Below are 26,397 nucleotides of genomic sequence, written 5' to 3' on the forward strand. Positions count from 1 at the left end.
TGATAAATCGTCGGAATCTGCACGAATTTCCAATTGATACCGCGACGAGGATTGCCTGGAAGAATTTTGTCAAGAGGACATCAGCTCAATGGTTTGGGGTCGTCGAAATGGACTCTGCTATCGTGACAGCCGTTAGCTGTGCCAATGACACCCCCCGAAGTCGTTTGTGGAACACTAGCTACCATTATTATTAGCTTAGCAGCTAGATATTAGCAACTAACCTATGTCCCCTCCCCCCGTCCCAACACCTTGATCCCCACACCACATCTCGATATGTTCATCTTACCCGACATAGGATGTACAAGTGTTAAGGTGCGTGGTTGGGAGAAGCGATAGCTGCCTCCGCACTCGTCTCCAGCAGCCGTTGGTGTCTCTGTCATCACGTACTTTGACAAGTATACATCGGTCGCCAAACGCTATTGTTTTACTTCAGCGTATTCCTAACTGCCCTTACTGTTCAAACACGCAATACATGACGTGCTTTTTATCTGTTTGCGTCTTTACTTCCGGGTTTGATCGTTGTGGTTTGTAACCATCTTGCGACTTTTATATTGAAGTGTGCCATATGAACAAATTTGCCTTGCCCTGCCTTCAATTAACATGCGATTTGTTTTCACCTACCATTTAGTCCAAATCTTGTAGGCGACGCGGGCGAGCGACACGTCGTCATCCATCTCGACTGTCATGTTTTTGTTTTTTCCCCAAAATGTGTGAATGTGTCTCTCATCGAACAAATTTCCTATGTTAAATCCTATGTATCCCATGAAATCGTAGCCATTGATCTCGCCATCGGATTGCATGCATCTGATCACCTCATCACCTCGGATGGCGTCGCCACTTTTCCAGGACGCAGAATTCGTTTTGAGTGAGTTACTTATCTTATCTAGATGTGCAGAATAGCAAAGGTTTAGGCCAGGGTAAGAAAATAAATAAAAACATTGGAGACGCAGATTAAGCAGAGGTGGGTAGAGTTAAGTAGCCAAAAATGTTACTCGAGTAGCATACTTCAAAATAATATTCCATAAAAGTAGTCATCCAGGGGCGTCACTCGGTTTTAAGAACAGGGGGGTCTTACCCGGAGTTACAGCATGGATGTAACTTAACGTAGCGTACAAGCACAAAACTTCACAAATAGCTAACAAAGACTGATAATTTGGAAGATTGTGTGTATATATATATACAGTAAATATATGTATATGTATATACATATATATGTATACATATGTATATATATATTAGGGGTGTCAAATGATTAAAATTTTTAATCGAGTTAATTACAGCTTAAAAATTAATCGTAATTAATCGCAATTAATCGCAATTCAAACCATCTATAAAATATGCCATATTTTTCTGTAAATTATTGTTGGAATGGAAAGATAAGACAAGATGGATATATACATTCAACATAAGGTACATAAGTACTGTATTTCTTAATTATAACAATAACTCAACAAGATGGCATTAACATTATTAACATTCTGTTAAAGCGATTCATGGACAGAAAGACTTGTAGTTCTTAAAAGATAAATGTTAGTACAAGTTATAGAAATTAAAACCCCTCTTAATGTTTTCGTTTTAATAAAACTTGTAAAATGTTCAATCAAAAAATAAACTAGTAGCCCGCCATTGTTGATGTCAATAATTACTTACACAATGCTCATGGGTGCTGAAGCCTATAAAATCAGTCGCACCCAAGCGCCAGCAGAGGGCAGCAAAACTCCATAAAACACAATTAACAAGTGGGCAGTTCACTGTACAGACATTTGAATCTGTCTGAGCGGGGAATGTGCATTAATTGTGTCAAATATTTTAACGTGATTAATTTTAAAAAATAATTACCGCCCGTTAACGCGATAATTTTGACAACCCTAGTTTATATTATATATATATATATATATATATATATATATATAAATACAGTATCACAAAAGTGAGTACACCCCTCGCATTTCTGCAGATATTTAAGTATATCTTTTCATGGGACAACACTGACAAAATCACACTTTGACTCAATGAAAAGTAGTCTGTGTGCAGCTAATACAATAGAGTTGATTTATTTTCCCCTCAAAATAACTCAAAATATAGCCATTAATATCCAAACCCCTGGCAACAAAAGTGAGTACACCGCATAGAAACTACATACATCTCTAAATGTCCAAATAGAGTACTGCTTGTTATTTTTCCCTCCAAAATGTCATGTGACTCATTACAGGAGTGCGGTCAGCATTGCCGCAGAGATTGAAGAGGTGGGGTCAGCCTGTTAGTGCTCAGACCATACGCTACACTCTACATCAAATTGGTGTGCATGGCTATCAACCCAGGAGGAAGCCTCTTCTGAAGACGGTACACAAGAAAGCCCGCAAACAGTTTGCTGATGTCAACAAAGCACATGGATTACTGGAACAATGTCCTGTGGTCTGATGAGACAGGTGGGCTTTTTTGTGTACCGAAAAGACCCATGAAAAGATATACTTAAATATCTGCAGAAATGCGAGGGGTGTACTCACTTTTGTGATACACTGTATATATTCACACATATATTTAACCATAGAAGCTAATGCCATGACTTTCGCTCACAACGCAGTAATTGTTTGTTCCCAAATATTTGTTAATCTCATAGATTACATTTTGGGCACATATATAACAAAAATGGCTGTAATTTCAAACCCTTAAAAAGGGTACTAATTACTTGAATTTAATATCTGGGTCAGGCTAATTTGCCTTACACACACACACATGCATACAAACATATTCAAACATTATACATACATACAGTACAGGCCAAAAGTTTGGACACACCTCATTCAATGCAACAAAAATGAAGGTCCCAACCCCATTGATAAAGCAATAAATTCAACTAATTAACCCTGAAAAGGCATACCTGGGAAGTCAAAAGCCATTTTAGGTGGCTCCTTCTTGTTCAAGCTCATCAAGAGAATGGCAACAGTGGCTACTTTGAAGATCTAAAATATTAAACGTTTTTAGTTATTTCACCGTTTTTTGCTAAGTAAATAATTCCACACATGTTCATTTAAAGTTTTATTACATTCAGTGAGATTTTACAATGTAAATAGTCATGAAAATAAAGAAAATATACGAATGAGAAAGTGTGTCCAAACTTTTGGCCTGTACTGTACGTATGCATGGAGGTGAAACTGACAGATTTATGATCGTATTTAGGTTAATGATGACAGGTTATAGGATTATTGATCTAAATATTCTGGCAGGTTCATAGTGAATATCTCAGCAACTTTGTGTCATGTTCTTTTTTTTTTTTAAACTAATAAAACTCAAATTCAGCCCCCCTAAAATAGTTCTAACGACACCACTGTAGTCGTCCAAAAAATGTACAAGTACAAGTAAAAAAATATTTCGTGAAAAGAATACTCAAGTAATGTAAATGTAAATAACATTATGAGTGACAGCTTACATTGTTAGATTTTTTTTTTTAAACAATGGCATTTTTTTCTTAGCACAAAGTTATCTATATGAAGGGTTGTTATTATGATACTGTACAATAACCCATTACATTGAATTTCGCCGACAGAAAAAAGTGACAGAAATGAAGCATTATTCTTCCAAAGAGCATGAGTGCCCTCTAGTGGAGTTTGAATAGAAGGGCAGTAGCGTCAACACGGTGTGCAACCTTCATAGTTACTGATATGAAATTAAAAGGATCATATCTCTGGTTTTCCATGGTCAAACAGTGCCAAATAAAAACTGTGAGAGAGATTAAAATCCGCGCTTTTGAGTCATGCTGATGTCAGCGCTGTATGTCAAATATTTCATTCTTTACGGTGCTTTAAATACACCACGTGATTGAACAGGCTGGCATGATCATAGAACGGCAAGTTTGCGTCTGATTTGTATAATAGAGTCATGTGATTAGTTTTGCAACGAGCTACTCTTGGCATTGCTGGCAAAAAAATTAATATGTAAGGAGGACAAGTTTAACGACTCTTGTGTAGTAAAAAATGTAAAAAGTATTGCTTTGTAAAACTACTCTAAGGAGTACATTTTTCTCAAAAAGGTACTCAAGGAAATGTAATGGAGTACACGTAACACATTACTACCGAGCTCTGATATTAACACATACAGTTCACTCAAGTTGTGTAGGTGCAGCTTGGGATTATTTAGGTAATCGATTAATCTACCAATTAGTTCAAATAATCGAGTAATTACGTGATTACGAACATTTAATGCATTGCATAATACATTCTAGGATGTGTAAAAGAATTAGGTGCTTATTCTTGCAATACTATTTATTTTGGCTTGCTAAGATTACACTTTCAAAAGAGTATTAAACGCAAATACAAAATAAAATTCCCGAGTGTTTCTTCTAACTATGCAGAATTGCACTTTCATTTTACAAGAGCAATTAATTCCTGCGGATAGCGTCAAACGATATAAAGAATAAATGAGGATGGAAGTACAACAAAAGAACAATTGGCTAACTTGCAAATTTCAGCTACCTTAAATGTAATGAATTGCTAACATTTGTTTTTTTCACAATGCTTCTAACAAATCGTTCAAACACATATCGTCACAAAAAGCTGCTAAATATACTTCCAAACTAAATAACGAATGCATAAACAAACACATTTGCTCAAACAAAAAACATACATTATGTTGGTCTTAACAGGGAGTATCTGGATTCAGCCATTTTAGGCGAGTTGGCATATTCACTGTTGCCACTAGAAGGCAGTGTATGCACCCAAATGAATACAACTAAATGCAAACACTTTCAAAACAAACCATTATTGTGCCACTAATTATATGAATCCTAAAAGCAGCAAAATTTGATTTGAAGCTTTTTTTTAATAATCGAATTACTCGATTACATTACATATGACCACTGAGAGAATGATTAGAGTTCCCACATTCTGTAAATGTAGAACCCTCAAGATAGTTGATGAATTGCTGGCTAGACATGGAGGAAGAAACTACACGAGGGGCAACAAACATTTGCAATAGATGGAACTTAAAACAATACTTATCCTCTAATGACTGTTCAAAGGCAGGAAACAGATGTTGGTAATTTCAAGTCCGGTGGGAGCTTTGTGTCTGTTCAGCCTTTCCTAGTTACAATGCATGTCAGCAGGAGTTTTTACGTCTAACTACGCATTATCATAATATGATTATATACCCATCTTTGAATGTTTATTCCATGAAATTGATTTAATTTCTAACACATTAACTGACATTGACGGCAATCGACATCATTTATTTGAACAATTCAATTCATTTGGATCACTGATGACTGAGAACCATCAGTAATATTTGCTTACTTTATAAACCATGGAATGATTGGTTTGGGCAATGGTAATGAACGAGTTAACAACAGTCTATTCCATTCAATATGTACTGTTATCAGTACTTTGTGTTGATACTACACACAAGCCTGTGCAAGCACAGTTATATTGAGACCAGCTGACTACATGTGGAGAAGTCAGCGTTCCAGTCCATAGACCCCCCCCCCCCCCCCCCTTCTCTGGTGGGATGGGCAAATTCCAAGACAGCAATGCCAGGATTCAAAGAGCTCAAAATGTGAAAGAGTGCTTCATGAAGCATGTGAAACCATTTTTACACATGACTTGGCGACCACTGAGTCCAGAGCTTAACCCCATTGAGTGTCTTTGGAATACGCTGAAAGGGACACAGCAACTCTCAATTTTCTATCGTTTATCCTGTTCAAGGTTACAAGAAGCTGGCGCCTATTCCAGCTAAGCTATTTAAATGGATTCTTGGATGCCAACGTCTTTCAAATTTGTTTTTTTAATTTACACCATCAAAATCAGTGAACAATTAAGCTAAAAGTTCAGTTTTTGCAGTACTCAATATATAACTGCTTTTTCCTCACCCCAAAGTAATTGCAAACAATTTGGAACACCTTATTTATTAAAGCAATCAATACACCTTCAGTGTTGTAAAAATACTTGCCACAGCATGCTGGGCAGCACTAACGGTTTCACTGTATTCTAAATCTACTTACTTTTCTCAGCCTTCATCCTCCTGCTCTCCAGTAAACCGACATTAAGGCGTTGCTCAATGTATTCGTGTCTGATGTCATCCCTCGCGGCAAGCATCTTTAACGGGTTCTTCGACGCTTGAACATTACGCGTCGGGCGCACCGCTCGCTTGTGCTGCACCATGTCTGACAGCAGCCTAAGGATGAATAAGAGTTGCAATTTGTGGCTGAAGCTATCAATTATTTAATTAATCGATTAATCAATCATCTAGTTAGTTCGAATAATCGAGTAATCGAATTAGTAACATTTAATGCGTTGCAGAATAAATTTTAGGAGATATCAAATAAAGGCTTGCCAAGATTGCACTTTTAAACGTGCATTAAATGTGAATACAAAATAAAATTCACGAGTGTTTTCTTTAAACTATGCAGAATTGCACTTTCATTTAAAAATAAATAAAAATGACTGAGCTTACCCTCGAACAGTAGAAAAAAAATAAATGAGGATCTAAGTGCAACAAAAGAGCAATTGGCTAACTTGCATAGCAAAAGTCCGCTAGCTTAAATGCTATAAAATGCTAACTTCCTTTTTAATTTTTAAATTGGTATTAACAAATCATTAACCAAACACATATTCCCACAAAATGGCAAAATATACCTATAAACTAAATTACAAATGTATTAAAAAAAAACATGAGCTCAAGTAAAAACTTACCTTGTGTTGGTCTTAACAGGGAGCAGCTAGATTCAGCCATGTTAAATGAGTTATGTCATATTTACTGCTGCCACTAGAGGGCAGTGTATCCACCCAAATCAATAAAACTAAATGCAGACACTTAAAAAGAAAACATTACGACGCCACTCTAATTACTGTAAACGAATACCCAAAGCAGCAAAATTTGATTCAAAGCTTTTTTCTAATCGAATTACTCGATTAAACATTGCAGCACTATTGCAATTACTACAGTTCTTCATGATGGTCAACAGTGACACTTACTTTGGAGTTTGTGGCCCGAAGATGGCGTCAAAGTCGTCGACTACAGCCACCCTGTTAGTGGTAGTAAGCGGCTCTTCTATGTGGCGGTAGAACTTGGAAAAAGTTTCATCTTCCAAGTTCATGACTTCTTTCACCTTCTTCTCTGTTACTGTGACAGTAGCCTCAGGCAGCACTGCTACAGAGATATTGGAATTACAAAATCAATCATAAAACATAATAGACATATTTAATTTACACATTCCCACTTTCTAAGCTCCCAACTTAAAAAATTCAGCACGTGTAGGTTTACCATAATTTCGAAAAAGCAAGCAAGTTCCATTTCAATAAATAAAATGGTAGAGGTTGGCCGATATTAGGGCTGCAGCTATCGATTATTTTAGTAGTCGATTAATTGATGAACTAGTTATTTCGAATAATCGAATAATTCGATAAGGAGCAAAAAAATATATATATACCTGAGTTGAGCCTCAAACGGTATAAAAAAATTAATGAGGATCTAAGTACAACAAAAGAACAATTGGCTAACACAGCAAAAGTCAACTAGCTTAAAAGCTATAAAACGCTCCTTTTTTTTTTTTTTTTTTTTTTTTTTAACAATGCTCTTAACAAATGGTTCAAAGACATATTCCCACAAAAAAAAAACAGCTAAATATGCCTATAAACTAAATTACAAATGCGTTAAGAAACATTAGCTCAAAAAAAGAAGGGAGCAGCTGGATTCAGAGTTATGCAAAATGAGTTATGTCATATTCACTGTTGCCACTGGAGGGCAGTGTATCCACCAAATCAATAAAACTAAATGCAAACACTTTGAAAACAAAACATTACAACGCCACTTTAAACGAATGCTTGAAGCAACAAAATTTAATTCGAATCTTTTTTCTAATCGAATCACTCCAGTTAATCGATAAATTGTTGCAGCACGAGCCAATATATGGACTTTTTTTCCCCACAATCGGCCAATTAACATAAAAAAAACTAAGCCAATAAAAAAGGATTTTGATCAGGCATTTGTGTAAGCAACTGTGGCCACCGTTGACTGACGGTAGGATCCCGCAAGGACCCTGCAGCAGTTTGAAGGCACGCTGCTACAAGACATTTCAGGCATGCCTGTTCTATAAATATTGTTAGATTTTTTTTTATCTTGTATGAGATAATATGCAATGTTGCTTTAGCCTTTTAAGGTGTTTACTGAATGATCCTTACACACGAACTGTAACACGTAGCATTCGCATTAGCTTTAGCATGGCAAGCATCCTCTTAAACTCTCACCCTCACTTTTTTATATCTTGTGACGTCCTGGTGGGTTTAATTATTTTAAAAATAATCTTGCAGAATGTGTACAATCATAAAAAGTATCGTTTAAGTCTCAGGTCATATTGTATTGTATTTTTTTTTTTTTTAATTGCCTTTCACAATCTATGTGCTTAAAAAAAAAAAAGTATATTGGCTAAGAAAATCGGCTTTAGATGAAAATCCCATAACAGTTGACCACTATAAAATAGTATACTACACTGCTACATTACTGTACGCTAGTAACTACAGCATTTTCAGACTTAAATTCAAATCGTATTACCAGCTTCAGAAAAGAGATCCTTCGTAAACTAACTGCAAAAACATGACAGCCACTTTTTTATGTGTACACCAGACTGAGGTCTGACCTTTACTATTGATCTTGCCGAGGAATGACTCGAGCTTTTCCAGTTTCCTGTCTGACTCCAGGTTCAGATCCGGTATTGCCTTGATCTCTGCACAACAACACGAAGACAGCTGTTGGAAGCATAAATTGAAGCTGTGTTCTATTTCGCTTGCATACCACGTCAGAGCAGGCAGCCACTATGCAGAGCGTGTTGACTTTTAATATGAGCATCACATATGCCATCTAAAAGTCAAATGAATTCATACAAACACCTCTCAAATGTCGAGTTGCAAATATTTTTCTGTTCATTTTAGATTGTTGAAAATATCATTCACATACACATTTATAGAATTATTATTTTTAAATATTTGTTTTAAAAGCACTTGGTGACTGAGAAAGGTGCTACATAAATAAAGCTAACTTACGCAATGCTATGTTACAATATGTTTATCGACACACCACAAACTATGCTTTTTGCAGCAAAGTAGTGCATTCATGCTTCTTATGAACACAGTAAATAATTCCACATTAATTACAAAATCCTTAATTATTAATAACAAATCTTTCATGCCAAAGGTTGCTATTCTATCGGAATGGTAAGAAATCACAGCAGACAAGTTAGCTTTTTGTGCAATTTTGTTAACCTTCAACATCATCCATCTCCTCCACATCTATTAAAGACAATACAGTATAAAATGAATTTCCTCTTTAGGGGGGATTATTAGATAATATAAGGTGGAAATAATTTGAAAGAGAAGTTTAAAAAAAAAAAAAAAAACTTACCTTCTTGTGGTTTGGAGATGGCAAGGCTACTGTTCTTGGGTTTAGATGAAGACGACGACGATGGTGATGAAGATTGCATGGAAGCAGGGGAAGCCAACCCTGGCGCAGGAACATACAAACAACACACAGTATGATATTTAAAACGTCTATTAAAAGTGCAGTAGCAACCAGATAATAGAATAAAGTACTAAGAGACAACAAGGACAGTTATCACTATATTTAAAGCAAAAGCATGTTAATAGTTGAGAAGGCAGCCTCATAAAAAGCTTATTAAGGCTATATGAACAAGCTGACAATAGTTAAACTCTGTAGTTGACAATTTGACAAATAATATCTATGGCAAGCTCAAGGTATTGGCTCATGCAATAGTCTGCGATTGGCTGGCAACCAATTCAGTTCAAGCTTCCACAAACCGAAAATAAAATAGAGCATTGCCTGGTAAACATACTTTGTTAAATATTTGTATGATTTCCAATACCACTTGTTACATTAGTCTTACTCACTGCCTACACAATGTGTGCAAAACATCATTAAAACAGAGTGTTACCTCTACTTACGAACATCTCTACAGACTGAATTTCATGATACGAGAGGCCAAAATACAGTATGGGCTGCTACTCGATGCTCCCAGACTTTACTGAATGTAACACACTTCTATCTGCTCTGCCATTGGCTATTGCCTAGCATCATCCTGGCATCCAATTGGCTAAGAGCAGAGGCGGGTAGAGCAGCCCAAAACTTTACTCAAGTAAGAGTAACGTTCCTTCAGAATAATATTACTCAAGTGATAGTCATCCAAAAAAAATGTACTTTACAATTATTTTGGTGAAAAGAATACTGAGTAACATTGTGAGTAACTGCTTACATTTTTGTGATTTTTTTTTTTTTTTTTTTTTTTAAACAATGGTATTTTTTTTCTCAGAACAAAATGATCTATATGGACTGTTGTAATACTGATACTGCACAATAACCCATTCAAAACCAAATTAAACCAAAGAAATACAAATAAAAATTGAATTCCCGTGACAGAAAAAAAAATGACAGAGATGAAGCATCATTTGTCCAAAGAGCACGAGTGCCCTCTTGTGGAGAAAATAGTTCCTAGTTTGAATAGTGAATACAGTGGTCCCTCGCTACTTCGCGCCTTCAATCTATCGCTGATTTTTTTTCCAATTAAAAAATTAATTAAATACAAATGAGCTGTCCCGAGCAGATCGCGCTCATGCTCGCTCCATCCCTCTAGCTCCCTGCTTTTTGTTCATCAGAGAGTGAACTAGAGTTGCTTATTAAAGTAAACCATGATTGACAGACGGTTAAGCTTTGTTTTTGCCAGAGACTTGACATTCAAAGCGCCTCATGCGTCAATCATCGTTTAACTTGTTAAACAGTTGCTGTGGCAACTCAAAGTGTGTAAGTGAGCAGCTGGAGCAGATTTGAGTGGACACTCAATGAAGCTAATAAAGCTCCCCCCCCCCCCCCCCCCAAAGGATTGGGTTCTGTGCGACAGTAACATGTTTAAAGCAATCATTACATTTAAAGTGCTTAAAAAACATTTGGGGGGAAAAAAAAAATATATATATATACATATATACACATATATATACAGTGGGGAGAACAAGTATTTGATACACTGCCGATTTTGCTGGTTTTCCCACTTGCAAAGCATGTAGAGGTCTGTAATTTGTATCATAAGTTCTCTTCAACTGTGAGGGACGGAATCTAATACAAAAAAACAGAAAATCTTTTTGTATGATTTTTAAATAATAAATTTGCATTTAATTGAATGAAATAAGTATTTGATACATCACAAAAATTGAACTTAATATTTGGTACAGAAACCTTTGTTTGCTATTACAGATACCAAACGTTTCCTGTAGTCCTTGACAAGGTTTGCACACACTACAGCAGGGATTTTGGCCCACTCCTCCATGCAGATCTTCTCCAGAGCCTTCAGATTTCGGGGCTGCTGCCGGGCAACACGGACTTTCAGCTCCCTCCATAGATTTTCTATCGGGTTCAGATCTGGTGACTGGCTAGGCCACTCCAGGACCTTAAGATACTTCTCACGGAGCCACTCTTTAGTTGCCTTGGCTGTGTGCTTTGGGTCGTTGTCATGCTGGAAGACCCAGCCACGACCCATCTTCAGCGCTCTCACTGAAGGAAGGAGGTTGTCAGCCAAGATTTGGCGGTACATAGCCCCATCCATCCTCCCCTCAATACCGTGCAGTCATCCTGTACCCTTGGCAGAGAAGCAGCCCCAAAAAATGTTTCCTCCTCCATGTTTCACGGTTGGGATGGTGTTCTTGGGGTTGTACTCATCCATCTCTTTCCTCCAAACACGAAGAGCCGAGTTTACCAAAAAGTTCAATTTTGGTCTCATCCGACCACATGACCTTCTCCCATTGCTCCTCTGGATCATCCAGATGGTCAGTGGCAAACTTCAGACGTGTCTGGACATGCACTGGCTTCAGCAGCGGGACCTTGCGTGCGCTGTAGGATTTTAATCCATGACGGCGTACTGTGTTTCCGATGGTTTTCTTCAAGACTGTGGTTCCAGCTCTCTTCAGGTCACTGACCAGGTCCTGCCGTGTAGTTCTGGGCTGATCCCTCACCTTCCTCATGATCAGTGATGCCCCATGAGGTGAGATCTTGCATGGAGCCCCAGAACGAGGCAGATTGACCGTCAACTTGAACTTCTTCCATTTTCTAATAATCGCTCCAACAGTTGTTACCTTCTCACCAAGCTGCTTGCTTATTTTCCTGTAGCCCATCCCAGCCTTGTCCAGGTCTATTATGTTATCCCTGATGTCCTTACACAGCTATTTGGTCTTGGCCATTGTGGAGAGGTTCGAGTTTGTTTGTTTGAGCATGTGAACAGGTGTCTTTTATACAGGGAACAAGTTCAAACAGGTGCAGTTACTTCCGGTAATGAGTGGAGAACAGGAGGGGTTCTTAAAAAAGAACTAAGCCGAAATATTTACTAGTTGGTAATGTATCAAATACTTATTTCATGCAGTTAAATACAAATTTATTATTTAAAAATTATACAATGTGATTTTCTGGATTTTTGTATTAGATTCCGTCCCTTACAGTTGAAGAGAACTTATGATACAAATTACAGACCTCTACATGGCTTGCAAGTGGGAAAACCAGCAAAATCGGCAGTGTATCAAATACTTGTTCTCCCCACAGTATATATATGTGTATATATATGTATATATATATATATTTTTTTTTTTCCCCCAAATGTTTTTTAAGCACTTTAAATGTAATGATTGTTTTAAATGTAATGATTGTTTTAATGGTTGTGTGTGTGTGTGTGTGTATATATATATATATATATATATATATATATACACATTTTTTTATTATACTTTGGGGAAAAAGGTTGAAAAAAACGTGCATCTCTTTCCAATGGTAGATCTGAATCAATACATTAAGGAATAAATAATGAATACATTAAATACACAGTTTTTGGGGGGGGGGCACGCTACGTTGCGATTTTTCACTTATTGCAGCGGGGTTCTGGTCCCCATTAACCGCAAAAAAACGAGGGATCATTGTAGTTTTTTCGTAGTAACTATTATGAAATTAAAAGGATCATATCTCCGGTTTTACGTGGTCATTCGCTACCAATTAAAAACTTGGAGAGAGCTTAAAATCTGCGCCTTCGAGTCATGTTGAGGGCAGCGCTCCATGTCAAATACTTCATTTTCTACGGTGCTTTAAAGACGCCACGTGATTAAACAGGCTGGCGTGATCAAAGAACGGCAAGCTTATGTCTGATTGGTATGATGGAGTCGTGATAATTTTTGCGACATCTCATTGGCAAAGCTACTCTTGTCATCGCTGGCAAAAAAATAATAAATCTAATATGTAGAAGAGGAAAAATGTGCCGACTCTAGTGTAGCCCAGAGTAGCGTTTTTTTCTTCACTTATCTACTCAAGTATAAAGTATGGCTTAGTAAAACTAGTCTTGGAGGTAGAGATGGACGATAATTATAATTATCGGTCCAATAAGAGGAATTATGACGTCATCCTAATAAATCTAATAACATTATTAATAGGCCCGATAATGTACTGTATAATGTTTTTGGCACGGTGTTGGTGGATTGGGATGTGTGCATTTGTTTCCACTACTGTTTTGCCAGTATGCAAAGTTTTGTTATTGTTCTAGAGGCCGTATTTTTCCATCACTGAGTGATTATACCTTACTATGGGAATTAGAAAATGTTTGCACTTAACAGTGGTATGTTTTCAAGTTGTTGTGACCACAAAAAAAACCCACAAAAGTCTTAAAGTTTTATCTGCTGACAGAGTTTATGTTTGTTTTAGTTCAGTGCTCATTGTTCAGGGGAACACATCGTCAATCACATTGACTGATTGTGATTGACTCAAATTACCGTAATTTCACGAATATAAGGTGCACAAGAGTATAATGTGCACCCCAAATTTACTTGAAAAATCTAGGGGAAATTATTGTTCCCGTTTATAACACGCACCCTAATTTTAGCACCAATAAATAGAAGAGTAAAAGAAAACAGAGCTCGTGTACAGATACAGAAATGTCATTTTACTGACTGGTGAAATACAGCACAAGTATAGCACATTGATAGTTCAAATCATTACCATAAACTGACAATATTTACGGTAATACTATGATTTGACAACTTCTCCAACTTACCAGAATCTAGGAGAAAACAAAACAGATGTGACTTTTGTTTTAAAGGCTGCTATATAACTTGCTCGTTTCATCATGATGAATAAATGTTTCTTCCATGGATTGATACGGTAAAATGAAAGTGAGAACGTAAGTCGGAAATCCATGAGAGCTCATCGCTGTCAACACGACAGCAACAAAAAGAACTATTGTTATTTGGGTTTGAGTTTCCCGAAGGACAGATATAGTTTACGGACACAGGAAGTCTGTGTGCTTACGTTTGTTATGGTTCGAGTTGCGGAGCTGCAATAAACGTTGACTCAAATGAGTTCAAGAAACTAAATTCTGTGCTTTATGAAGAGTGAAAAAAGCAGAATTTAACACAGACGAAATCATTCGGCCGATCAGAGTAAAGTATTACCGAAACAAAATGGTGACGTCACGTACCGTAATGGTTGGCAACGGGTCGCCGCATACATTTCTTTAACACAACGTGGCCGCGTCAATAAAAAAAAATTGGTTTATACATATATATATATATATATATATGTACACATTTCTGTCTCCATCCATGTACCCCTTTATAATGCGCACTATGATTTTACAAGTTGATTTTGGGGGAAAAAAAGTGGGCGTTATATTCGGGAAATTATGGTATATTTGTTTGAAAAATAAATATAGGCACTTTATTTGAAGTCAAAACTGTTGTTGTCTTTCTTTTGTTAATTATAATAATGTTCATGTCATAATGAAAATTCTAGTTTGGTCAAAGGCAAATCTATGCTGAATCCACCACTACTATTTTTGACCTACATGTGTTCAAAAACTCATGTGAATATACAATTTTATATACACATTATGGGTTATCGTATCGGTATCGGCCTTGAGCAGCAGGAAGTTATCAATATCGGGTTTTTTTTTTAAATCGATATCGTGCACCCCTACTTTGAAGTACATTTTTCCCAAAAAGTTACTCAAGTATATGTAACAGAGTACATGTAACGCATTACTACCCACCTCTGGCTAAGAGGGACCTCTAGTGTATGTGTATGTGTGTCTAACAGTGTCCTCTTCATTCATTCATTATTCTTTGCTCTATTCTGTTTTTTTATGCAATGCACAACTCTCATTTATGTTTATTGTGCAACAATCTCATTGTGAACTGTATTTGTTCCATGTTTTGATGCATTTTTATGCTTTATAAAACATTTATGTCTGAATTTTGCGGGGCTTGGACCAGATTCGGGCATTTACATAGAAAACGCATCTCTGCTTATGGAACTTTCAGTTTACGAGATTACACCCAGAACCAATTAATTTTGTAAGTAGAGTTACCCCTGTACTGTGTAATCAGCCTGGGTTGGAACTTAGGGAGTCAAACAAAGATAAAATGGTGTGCGGAGCTGTAATATAGTATTGAAATGTTACAATATCTCTGCCTGCCGTTTAGCTGGTTGTCTGGAGTGGCCTGCAAAAACATTTCCACTTGCACCCCACAGATGCACACGCACACATCAAAAAATTGTCTTGAGCGGCCTGCGAATAATTGTTCATGGCTCATCGCACCCGGGCCCTGTTCACATTAGTTCTGCCACCGTAACCACCTTAAAAAAAGTGCAGTGAACTGAAACTCATGTGAAATATGAAGAACTAGTGTCTTCTCACCTTTCTTCACCATGCGTGCAGCCACCGTGAATTGAGTGGAATCATTTGCAGCTCCGTGGCCTTTCGACTTCCAGGCCTCCTCTTGAGCTTCGATCTGCTCTTTCCTCTCTTGGATGGACCTCTGGGCCTCAATCCTCTGAGACTCCATCGCAGCCTCAGTGATTCTCTAGTACAAGAGAGAGCACAGAGCTCACACAACCTCATCTGTATCTGATGCTGAAGCAGATATTAAGCCATGGAGAAAAGACAAACAAGGACAAAGAACAGCAGGACAGAGTCACCTTAAACCATTTCAAATGTCACCCAACTGTTACAAGAACATTCATTCACATTCTTGGCACTTGACGCTAGAATTGATGAGAAATATGAAGACGCATTAGGGGAATTGCTAAATCAAATAGAGTGCAAACTTGCCCCTGAGGTCGTGCTATTCGGTATTTGGCTTAAATGTTTGCTGATCAGTTCTGTTGAAGGGTCTTCTTCCTAATGAATTAAAATGTAATGCTTTTATTTACCGTATTTTCCGCACTATAAGGTGCACCTAAAAGCCTTCAATTTTTTCAAAAGCAGACGGTGCACCTTATAAGCCGATGTGCCTTATATATGGACCAATACTACCATAGTTTTCGCACTATAAGGCGCACCTTACTATTAGCTGCCACTCACCAAATTTGGCACGAAAACGGCAGTTTTATGGGATATTTAAACCAAAGGGTATTAACCGGTAACACTTTAAGACCAAATGAACCGCCATGAAGCTTTGAACCAATTGGCTGCAAAGATTCATTGCTTCAAGAAACTTCATTAAGCCATCACTGCTCCCTTGAGGGAGAGTCAACCTCTGCTGCCACCCGCTGTCAACAATGTTGTTGTCCAACATGCCTCCTAGCATGCTTTTCAGCGCTACAGATGTAAATAACAATCAAAATTCATTTTCTGTGCTTATTATTTCTTCAGTTACTGTTCCAGTTGTTTCATTAATTGCTAGTTATGGTATTTGGTAACACTTTATTTGACAGTGGCATCATAAGACTGTCATAAGACCATCATAATTATGATATGACACTGTCATGAGCATTAATGAACACTTATAACAAATGTCATTTAGTGTTATCCCGCAAATTTTCTCACTTTTAAATGGATGTAAAATATCCAAGCTGGACATAAATGGAGCTAGTGAGATAATTTGCCGGATGGCACTTAATGACATCTGTCATAAGCATTCAGTAACGCCCATGATAGTGTCATGTCATAATTATGATGGTCTTATGACAGTCTTTTGACGCCGCTGTCAAATAAAGTGTTACCTATCCACACAAATCAACAAATAAGCCACACTGGACTATAAGCCACAGGATTCAAAATGAAGGAAAAAAGTAGCAGCTTATAGTCCTAAAATTACGGTAGTTAATCATGGCATGACATTCCGTTTAGCACAGCTTAATCTAGTGGATGCATTACGCAATCCCAACCACCATTACTGCGCCTTATAATGCGATGTGCCATTCTTATAAAAACTGTTTTAAAGTAGGCCATTCATTGAAGGTGCACCTTGTATTCCGATGTGCCTTATTGTGCGGAAAATACGGTACATAATCCTTTTGTAAAATTTCGTCTAACATTCATACTGTAACAACATTTTGTTCATAAAGCAGTAATGTCAAACTAGCAATATGAAACTGTTTAAACTCAATTAGGCAAAATCCACTGTGATGCTGATATGCCTTTACTTGATATTCAAATTGAGAGAACACCAAAAAAATCGTTTTTTAATGTGTTATTATAGAAACAAATTCAGATAATGCGTGTCAATATCACCAATTTTTACATGAATCAAGTCATTCATTTTTCATACAAAGCAAAATCAAAACACACATGCTGACAACATTAGATCTTTGCTTCGATTATATCATAGAAAAAGCAGAGGCAAAGCACAAGTCACAAAATTCATAAAAATTAGATGAATAAAGAGAAACAACACAAAACCATTGTATTAAAAAAAAAAACGAGTTACAAGAGTGTAGTGCGAAGCCCCTAAAGTGACATCGACAGAAATAAAATAAAATTAAACCATCTGGTGCACACCAAAGACAATTTGGTAAACATTAGCATTCTATAGCATTTAAGCTAGCGGACTTTTGTTACGCAAGTTAGCCAATTGTTCTTTTGTAAAATCCTCGTTCATTTTTTCATATCGTTTGAGGCTAAGCTAAGGCGCATCGGACATCAGCAGTTTCGGAATGCTACAAATGATATTACAGAATTTAGTTGCGCTTTACTTCAATCTTGGACTCAACTAGCGCCTTAGCTTAGCCTCAAACGATATAAATAAATGAGGAAGGAAGTACAACAAAAGATCAATTGGCTAACTTGCGTAGCAAAAGTCAGCTAGCTCAAATGCTGTATAATGCTAATGTTTACCAGATTGTTTCAGGTGCGCACCACATGCTATCTGGTTTGCACCATATGGTTTAAATTTATTTTATTTCCGTCGATGTCCTTTTAGGGGCTCGGTACAAGAGCAACTTCAAGATTAGTCAAAATGTACGCACTCAGATACCACCACTTTACTGTAAACTCTTACCCATAGTTGGTCAGACACTGCAAGATCATCGATCATCAATTCTTCATCGCCCTATAGACAAGCAGCCGCGGGAAAGAGTGCGTTTTATTTTTTATTTTTCTATTTCGATATACTGGTGGGGTTTAAACGTACGTGACTGTAACTTAAAATGTTACCGTTTCCTTTAGATTAACTATGTTTTCATTATACTTTATCAAGAAAAGAAAATAAGCAGATGACAAGTATCTTCGAACAGTTTTCCTTCGCTCTAGTTTCTCTCAATGATATTTAGAACTCAGCAAGTGTGATACAAGAATACTAGCTCAAACATAGCAAAAAGTTGATCGGCAAAAAACCAGCAGTGTGTCGGCAGCCAAACACCTTTTCATCAGAAGTGTGTGAACATTTGTGCTTTTGTACTGATCTAAACAAAACTAAACAGGTTTGTGCACTCACCCCTCCAACATACACACACACCCTCTTCAAAAACAGACAACCAGCATGCCAACATACACACACATTTCACATGCAAGGTGTGACGGGGATTTATTTTCCAAAAACATAAAATGAAACAGAAGAATCAATGTTAACATGTTATGCAGGAGATTCAGAGTGGAAAGAAATGAGCTGAAATGTGGATGGTCGCAAAGTGAACGTAAGCAGTCTACACGCCCCTGTTCAAAAACAAAGCTTAAAATAAGTTGAAACAGAACAAAAACCATAATGCTATACTGTGTATATTGTTCTGGTGATGAGATGGTTAATAATGATGCACCCTTATCCAGATAGTCAACAAAAGGGATAAAAATGTAATTGCTTTTTGAAATGTAATTAGTCGTATAAACATGTGGTAACCTATTAGGCGTTCAGACTGTACGCCTATCTAAATCCAAGTGGATTTTTAGGGCTGACTGTTCTCATTTTTAGCATGTGTCTAAATCAGATCTGTGCCTGTTCAGACTGGGCCACACTATTGACACATTTGGCAGGTTGCTGTGGCAACGAAGGTGTCATTCAGTATAGAGTGATGTCACGGACAGTCAAATCCCATTTGAGCTGCTCAGACTGAGAAGCATCTTGTCCATATCTGATATGAAACTACTTCCCGTATGTTGTTTCAATCCGTCCGGCAAAAATCTGATTTCTGTGCTTTGTGACTTTTCAGACGACAAAAGAGCCATCCAAGTTCAATCTGGATGAGATAAAAATCTGATTTTGACTACCAGTCTTAATCAGTCATTAGTTCATGTTTGATGCTCATATTGACGTTGAAGTTATTTATTTATTTATTTATTTTTTAAAGACAAAGCTAGCAAGTAGAATGTACTGTCAGAAACACAAAACAGTATATGTTGTGGTGCTTCTACTTATGAATGTCTCTAGATACAGGACTTTAAGGTTAAGATGCCTCAATGGGAAAATTTTGCATTGTAATATAATATACACTCACCGGCCACTTTATTAGGTACACCATGCTAGTAACGGGTTGGACCCCCTTTTGCCTTCAGAACTGCCTCAATTCTTCGTGGCATAGATTCAACGAGGTGCTGGAAGCATTCCTCCATACTGACATGATGCCATCACACAGTTGGTGCAGATTTGTCGGATGCACATCCATGATGCGAATCTCCCGTTCCACCACATCCCAAAGATGCTCTATTGGATTGAGATCTGGTGACTGTGGAGGCCATTTGAGTACAGTGAACTCATTGTCATGTTCAAGAAACCAGTCTGAGATGATCCCAGCTTTATGACATGGCGCATTATCCTGCTGAAAGTAGCCATCAGAAGTTGGGTACATTGTGGTCATAAAGGGACATGGTCAGCAACAATACTCAGGTAGGCTGTGGCGTTCCAACGATGCTCAATTGGTACCAAGGGGCCCAAAGAGTGCCAAGAAAATATTCCCCACACCATTACACCACCACCAGCAGCCTGAACCGTTGATACGAGGCAGGATGGATCCATGGTTTCATGTTGTTGACGCCAAATTCTGACCCTACCATCTGAATGTCGCAGCAGAAATCGAGACTCATCAGACCAGGCAACATTTTTCCAATCTTCTATTGTCCAATTTCGATGAGCTTGTGCAAATTGTAGCCTCAGTTTCCTGTTCTTAGCTGAAACGAGTGGCACCCGGCGTGGTCTTCTGCTGGTGTAGCCCATCTGCCTCAAAGTTCGATGTACTGTGCGTTCAGAGATGCTCTTCTGCCTACCCTGGTTGTAACGGGTGGTTATTTGAGTCACTGTTGCCTTTCTGTCAGCTCGAACCAGTCTGGCCATTCTCCTCTGACCTCTGGATCAACAAGGCATTTCCACCCACAGAACTGCCACTCACTAGATATTTTTTCTTTTTCGGACCATTCTCTGTAAAACTTAGATATGGTTGTGCGTGAAAATCCCAGTAGATCAGCAGTTTCTGAAATACTCAGACCAGCCCTTCTGGCACCAACAACCATGCCACGTTTAAAGTCACTCAAATCACCTTTCTTCCCCATACTGATGCTCGGTTTGAACTGCAGGAGATTGTCTTGAACCATGTCTACATGCCGAAATGCACTGAGATGCTGCCATGTGATTGGCTGATTAAAAATTAAGTGTTAACAAGCAGTTGGACAGGTGTACCTAATAAAGTGGCCGGTGAGTGTACATGGCGGAAAACACTCAGGTGACTTGAAGTTCTGCTCTGAGACCCCCAATTTGACCAAAATTGTCCGTTATGCATGTGTGATACATCATTGGAAAGCTTAAAATCTCAATTTTTGTGGGGCAAGAAACATTTTGAACAGGGGGGCATTTAAAAAAAAAAAAATTAAACAGCAAAACCCTATCTGGAGGTGAGACCAGAATTAAAGACGCCATGACTTTAACGAGATGTTATCGCGTACTTACCTTGTTTAAATTTTTGAAATTATAACATAACGTCTCAGTTGTAAATATCAGACTTCATTATATTTTTGTTAGTCAAAGTACGACATGAACAAAAATCTGCTTTTACTTTGGAAAACAATTCACATTTTTGCCAATTTTTGAACATCTTATTGTCTAAACTAGCTTCTTAAAAAGGCTGCAACAACAAATCGATGAAATCGATTAATAAATTAGTTGCCAATGAATTTGATAATCGACACAGTTGAAGGAAATAGTCATCCATTTTGTCTTCATTGCTACTTACAACATGCCGAAAACAACTTCAAGGTAAATTGTGAAGGTAATTGAAAGAAGTGACATTTATCCAATTAATAATTAATTTAACTAATCGTCTGATTAATCGATTATGAAAATAATCGTTAGTTGCAGCCCTATGGTTCTACCACTGTACTTTAAATATACGGTATATTATCTCAAACCAACTACAATTACTGCACAGAAAGGATGGCAAAAGCCTATAAACACTCAATATTAAACTATATTGTGTAACAGAGGAATAAACAGGAAATGTCAACACTGTCGTGCATTGTGCCTCCTACATTAGTTCTGCATTGCAGTCACATGGGCATAAAGAGTTCGTGACCTCATTTGAAACCACTTATGAATGACTTGCGCTCAAATGAGTGCCATTCATTCTGTATGAAAAGCCACAAAAAACACATGACTTGTCTGTATCTGTCATCTGGTTACCTTCTTCTTGAAGTTCTGCTCCACCTCCCACAGATGAGCGTTCTGATCACCCACGGCAACCTTCACTGCATCCTGCTTCTTATTGATCCTGTTCCTCCAGTCATCCTCACCGCTCTTCTTCAGCAAAGCCACTCTATGTATGAAAGAAAAGCATAAAGATTGGAATTTGTTCAAAATTCAAGTAAGGATATTAACTTTTTTCCTTGATATTGAACAGATCCCGAAGGCCTCCAAAACAACAACCCCTGCATGAGAATACAAAGTACATTAATAGAAAGCACAAGGACTATTTAAACACACAATGGAGGGAAGAAAAAACAAGAGCAGAGGTTCAATGACTGTATCAGATGTGACCCACAGAGGAAGGCCAGTGCGCTCACTGACCCAGTGAAGGGATGTCCTGTTCTGCCTCGAGGGCTCAACACATCCAAAACAGGATGAAATAACCTCAGAAAGCTATCACAATTTGTGGATACCAATAAAATTTTGTCTGGGAAAATACTGTTCGGGTGAGGCTAAAAAAAAAAGATAAAACTAGACAAACAAAAAAACTTAACTACGGGCATACACATTGTTCCGTTATGTCATCAGTCAATATAGACTGTCATGACTGTCTGGTTAGTGCAGTCTAAACAGTTACTGAAAATGTGACATAACTCAGTTTATATAATTCTTGGCAGTAATCAATACCAGGATGTGATTCACACCATTTTAGTGTTCTCAACAGTAGTGCTCATGTTTTCCTTCATTTAAAAAACATTAATTCAAATAGCCTTCTTACGTAAGTAAAATAATACCGCCCAGAAACAAATGAACAACTCATTCATACGCACAATTTTTCTCCCATTCATATTATTGTAATGTGTCATTACCTCACTTTTTTCCCCACTTATTATTGAGCAGTTAATCAAGCATAAAGTTGCATAACGACAGTCATGTGAAAAAGTTAAGAACCCTATGGAAGCCTGTGTGTTTTCTAACATATTTGGACATATGGATATTTAATATCAATTTTAAAAATCTTGAGAGATCCAAGTAATAGAGCCAAACAATTAAAACAAAAGATTTTTTTATGACTTTCTGTAAAATGATATTTTAAATGAATGCAACTTCTGCTGAGGAATAAGTTAGGACACCCCCACATTCAATCCCACTTAAAATGGCTAAAATCACACAGAGGGGTATCACATCAGGTGCACGTGATTAGAACATCATTACCCAGTGTTTACCCAGAAGGCTTATTTAAACCTCAAATTTAGTTTGGTGTGCCCCTGACTGTTCAAGTGAGAGAAAACCCCATGGTGAGAGCAAAGGAGCTATATGAGGCCTTCAGAAAGAAGATTGTAGATGCTTATGAGTCTGTTAAGGGATTTCAAAAGAATATAAAATCAGCCATTCCACTGTTCAGAAAAAAAGTCTACAAGTGGAGGACATTCAAAACAACTGTCAACATGCCCAGGTCTGGCCGTCCCAGCAAGTTCACCCTGAGAGCAAACAGAAAGATGTCTCAAAAAAAACCTTTAAATTCATCACGGGACCTACAGCCGGCTTTTGCTACTGTTGATGGGAAAGTGAATGCCTCTACAATTAGACACTTTATAAGTTTAACCTTCATGGGAGATGTGCAAGGAGGAAACCTTTGCTCTCCAGGAAGAACATGAAGGCCAGACTGAAGTTTGCCAGAGTGAATGCAGACAAAGACCAGGACTTCTGGAATAAAGTTCTTTGGACAGATTAATCTAAAATTTAATTATTTGGATATGTTTGGCGTGAACCCAATACAGCATTCCAGGAAAAGAACCTCATACCAACTGTGAAGCATGGAGGTGGAAGTGTCATGGTTTGGGGATGCTTTGCTACAGCAGGACCTGGCCAGCTCACCATCATAGAATCCAAAATGAATTCTATAGTGTATCAGAGTGTGCTTGAGGAACATGTGAGATCATCTGTGAAAAATTAAAGCTGAAGCGAAAATGGACCCTACAACATGACAATGACCCAAAACATACCAGTAAATCCACCAAGGACTGGCTGAAAAGGAAGAAATGGAGGGTCCTCAAATGGCCAAGTCAAAGCCCAGATTTTAATCCCATTGAGATGCTGTAAAGTGACTTGAAACTGGCTGTACATGCAAGAAACCCCTCAAACATCTTACAGCTGAAAGTATTCTGCGTTGAGGAGTGGGGCAAACTTCCTTCAGACCGATGTCAAAGACTCTTAGACGGCTACAAAAAGTATCTCAGTGAAGTTATTTCAGCCAAAGGGGATAACACTAGCTATTCGGTGGTAGGGTGTCCCAACTTTTTCCCCAGTTAGAATATGCATTTTTGTTGATATGTTTGGTTTAATGAGTAAAATAGTGTTATTTTTTGTTGTTTACCTGCAATTAAATCACTTTCTTTTCCAGAGATAAAGAAAAGCAAGATCAGACATTGATACGTGAACATTTCTTTATGAAGAACTGAATATTTAACGAGGTGTCCAAATTTTTTCACATGACTGTACATCAAAAAGGGCAAGACAGTGAATTACCAGTTGTTGTTTTTTTACCTATCTGCATTAATGGTCAATAAGTGTTTTTGATAAAATATTTTTACTTTGTATTTTTTTTTATTTAAGCGTAGCCATTAATGAATTAGTTTGCAAATAAGCATAATAAAACATCACATTACATTGTGAGAAGACATTTTCTATATAAATATTCACTTTTCTTACCTCGCCACTGTGAATAGTGAGTAACTTGAATATTTCTGTACTAACATATGCAACCTCTTTGGTGATAAACATTTATAAAACATCCGCTGCCGGAAAGCTTACCTCTGTTTGATGGACATATGTTTAGCTGTCATAGTGTCACACATCTCGTCCTCCAGTTCGGTTGTAAATTCCTTGTAATCAGAGTGCGTGTCTGCTTCTGGAGGCTGGCATACACTCCTAGATGAGGCAGATGCCGCTCTGGTCCTCACATAAGTGGGCTCGGGCAGCTCTACAACAGATAAATATGCAGCAATACAATCAATAAGAGTTGCAGGGTATTGGCTGAAAAGAACTGTTAGATATCTCTGATTAGGAGGTTGGCAATTTTTCTTTCCTAACTTTAAGGTCGTGTTTTAAAATTTTCACACTTGCAAAGTTTCTGCTTAAAGCACAATTCATTTAAGTTAATGTCGCTTTTTGTTGCACACCGTTTTTATATGGCCAGTGACATCACTGCCCAGAGTGCATTGTGTCGTCAACAACAATGGCGACCTACTAGTTAAGCTAATTTTACAATTTTTTAAAGACGAAAACATTAAGAGGGGTTTTAATATCAAATTATTACAAACTCATACTATCATTTATCTTTTGAGAATTACATGTCTTTATATCTGTGGTATCCTTAAATAAAGTAAAATTGAACTGTTTTGCTCCCGCTGCCTTTCAAAATACGCTAGCACGATGTATGTTTTTCATGTGCCCAATAATGCGGTGCGCCTTGTGTGTGTGGTAAATACATAAATATCACCAAAAATGAGCCTGCGCCTTTTAACACGGTGAGCCCTATGGTCGTGAAAATACGGTAACCAAATGCAAATACAGAAGAGCATATCAGTTTTGTATTGTTTTGTTAAACTTAGCAGAACTTGAAATTTCAAGTCAACCTATTTCACGTGCATGTTTTGACAGAAACTGCATTTTGAAGTAAGCACAACTCATGGTAAGTAAGCATAACATCTATGTACATATACGTACATCATATATAAAGGAAAGAAAGTACTGAACTGAATATTCTTTACAATTTAAAAACAAGTTAGCACAACATTTTAACCTTTGAAGGCCTGCAACATGACACAATTGTCAAAGAATCCCAAAATTTGAAAATTAAGGTCTTCGTGGAATCCTTTTGTCAAATTTGTAAATGAAAAAATAAATAAATAAAAATGAATATGTGTAATAAGCGCTCTAATATCTTTAACCCTTGCTAAACCCTGATTTTTTTTCTCATTGAACCTGCAGATGCACGTGTTGACTTGGAACCATCAATTTTTTGAGAAAGAAATTTCAAAATTCTGAATTAGTCTCAAAATCATGAAATTCTAAGTATCAAATGTGATACATCTGCTACAGTGGGTTAAGTTCTGAAAATTAAAATGTTGTTCATGGTTTGTAATCGTTTTATTTGTGTTGCTTGGGTCCAAACTAAATGAAAAAGTGCCACTAAAAAGGTAAAAGTTTGGTTTTGATCAAATTAGAGGCTACATTCAAAATTTCCCATTTTACGTCAGTTATGAAGAAAATATTTGTTAAATGTCATTTATTTGCGTTTTAGGTCAAACAGTCTATAAAATAAGGACGAAAATGTACATATATATATTAGGGCTGTCAAAATTATCGCGTTAACGCGCGGTAATTAATTTTTTAAATTAATCACGTTAAAATATTTGACGCAATTCACGCACATGTCCCGCTCAGACAGTATTCTGCCTTTTGGTAAGTTTTACAGCAAGTTTTTTTGTGCTGT

The 26,397-nt window shown here is 37.3% G+C and overlaps 1 protein-coding gene and 1 long non-coding RNA gene across 13 annotated transcripts in view; one reads left to right on the top strand and one right to left on the bottom strand.

Annotated features, from left to right (window-relative positions):
- The window catches only part of LOC130908583 (supervillin), a 146,635-nt gene that overhangs the window by 30,943 nt on the left and 89,295 nt on the right, over positions 1 to 26,397 (bottom strand). For 7 of the 11 annotated variants that reach the window (XM_057824157.1, XM_057824163.1, XM_057824166.1 and 4 more), the window contains 8 exons: positions 24,714 to 24,882; positions 21,897 to 22,029; positions 18,297 to 18,347; positions 15,713 to 15,878; positions 9,388 to 9,486; positions 8,627 to 8,713; positions 6,966 to 7,140; positions 5,993 to 6,165 (listed from right to left, as the gene is read on the bottom strand). In XM_057824157.1, coding sequence (XP_057680140.1) covers positions 5,993 to 6,165; positions 6,966 to 7,140; positions 8,627 to 8,713; positions 9,388 to 9,486; positions 15,713 to 15,878; positions 18,297 to 18,347; positions 21,897 to 22,029; positions 24,714 to 24,882 — 1,053 coding nt within the window. The remainder of the gene's footprint in view (positions 1 to 5,992; positions 6,166 to 6,965; positions 7,141 to 8,626; positions 8,714 to 9,387; positions 9,487 to 15,712; positions 15,879 to 18,296; positions 18,348 to 21,896; positions 22,030 to 24,713; positions 24,883 to 26,397) is intronic. The other 4 variants (XM_057824159.1, XM_057824161.1, XM_057824162.1 and 1 more) reach the window with 3 other exon arrangements.
- LOC130908585 (uncharacterized) lies at positions 405 to 25,262 on the top strand. Of its 2 annotated transcripts, XR_009061623.1 has the most exons (4): positions 405 to 865; positions 2,213 to 2,429; positions 21,930 to 22,033; positions 22,114 to 25,262. It is a non-coding gene; the product is annotated as an uncharacterized LOC130908585 (long non-coding RNA). The 2 variants fall into 2 exon arrangements; XR_009061622.1 differs by lacking the exon at positions 2,213 to 2,429.

Source organism: Corythoichthys intestinalis, chromosome 20 (genome assembly GCF_030265065.1).
Source record: "Corythoichthys intestinalis isolate RoL2023-P3 chromosome 20, ASM3026506v1, whole genome shotgun sequence".
Taxonomy (NCBI): domain Eukaryota; kingdom Metazoa; phylum Chordata; class Actinopteri; order Syngnathiformes; family Syngnathidae; genus Corythoichthys; species Corythoichthys intestinalis.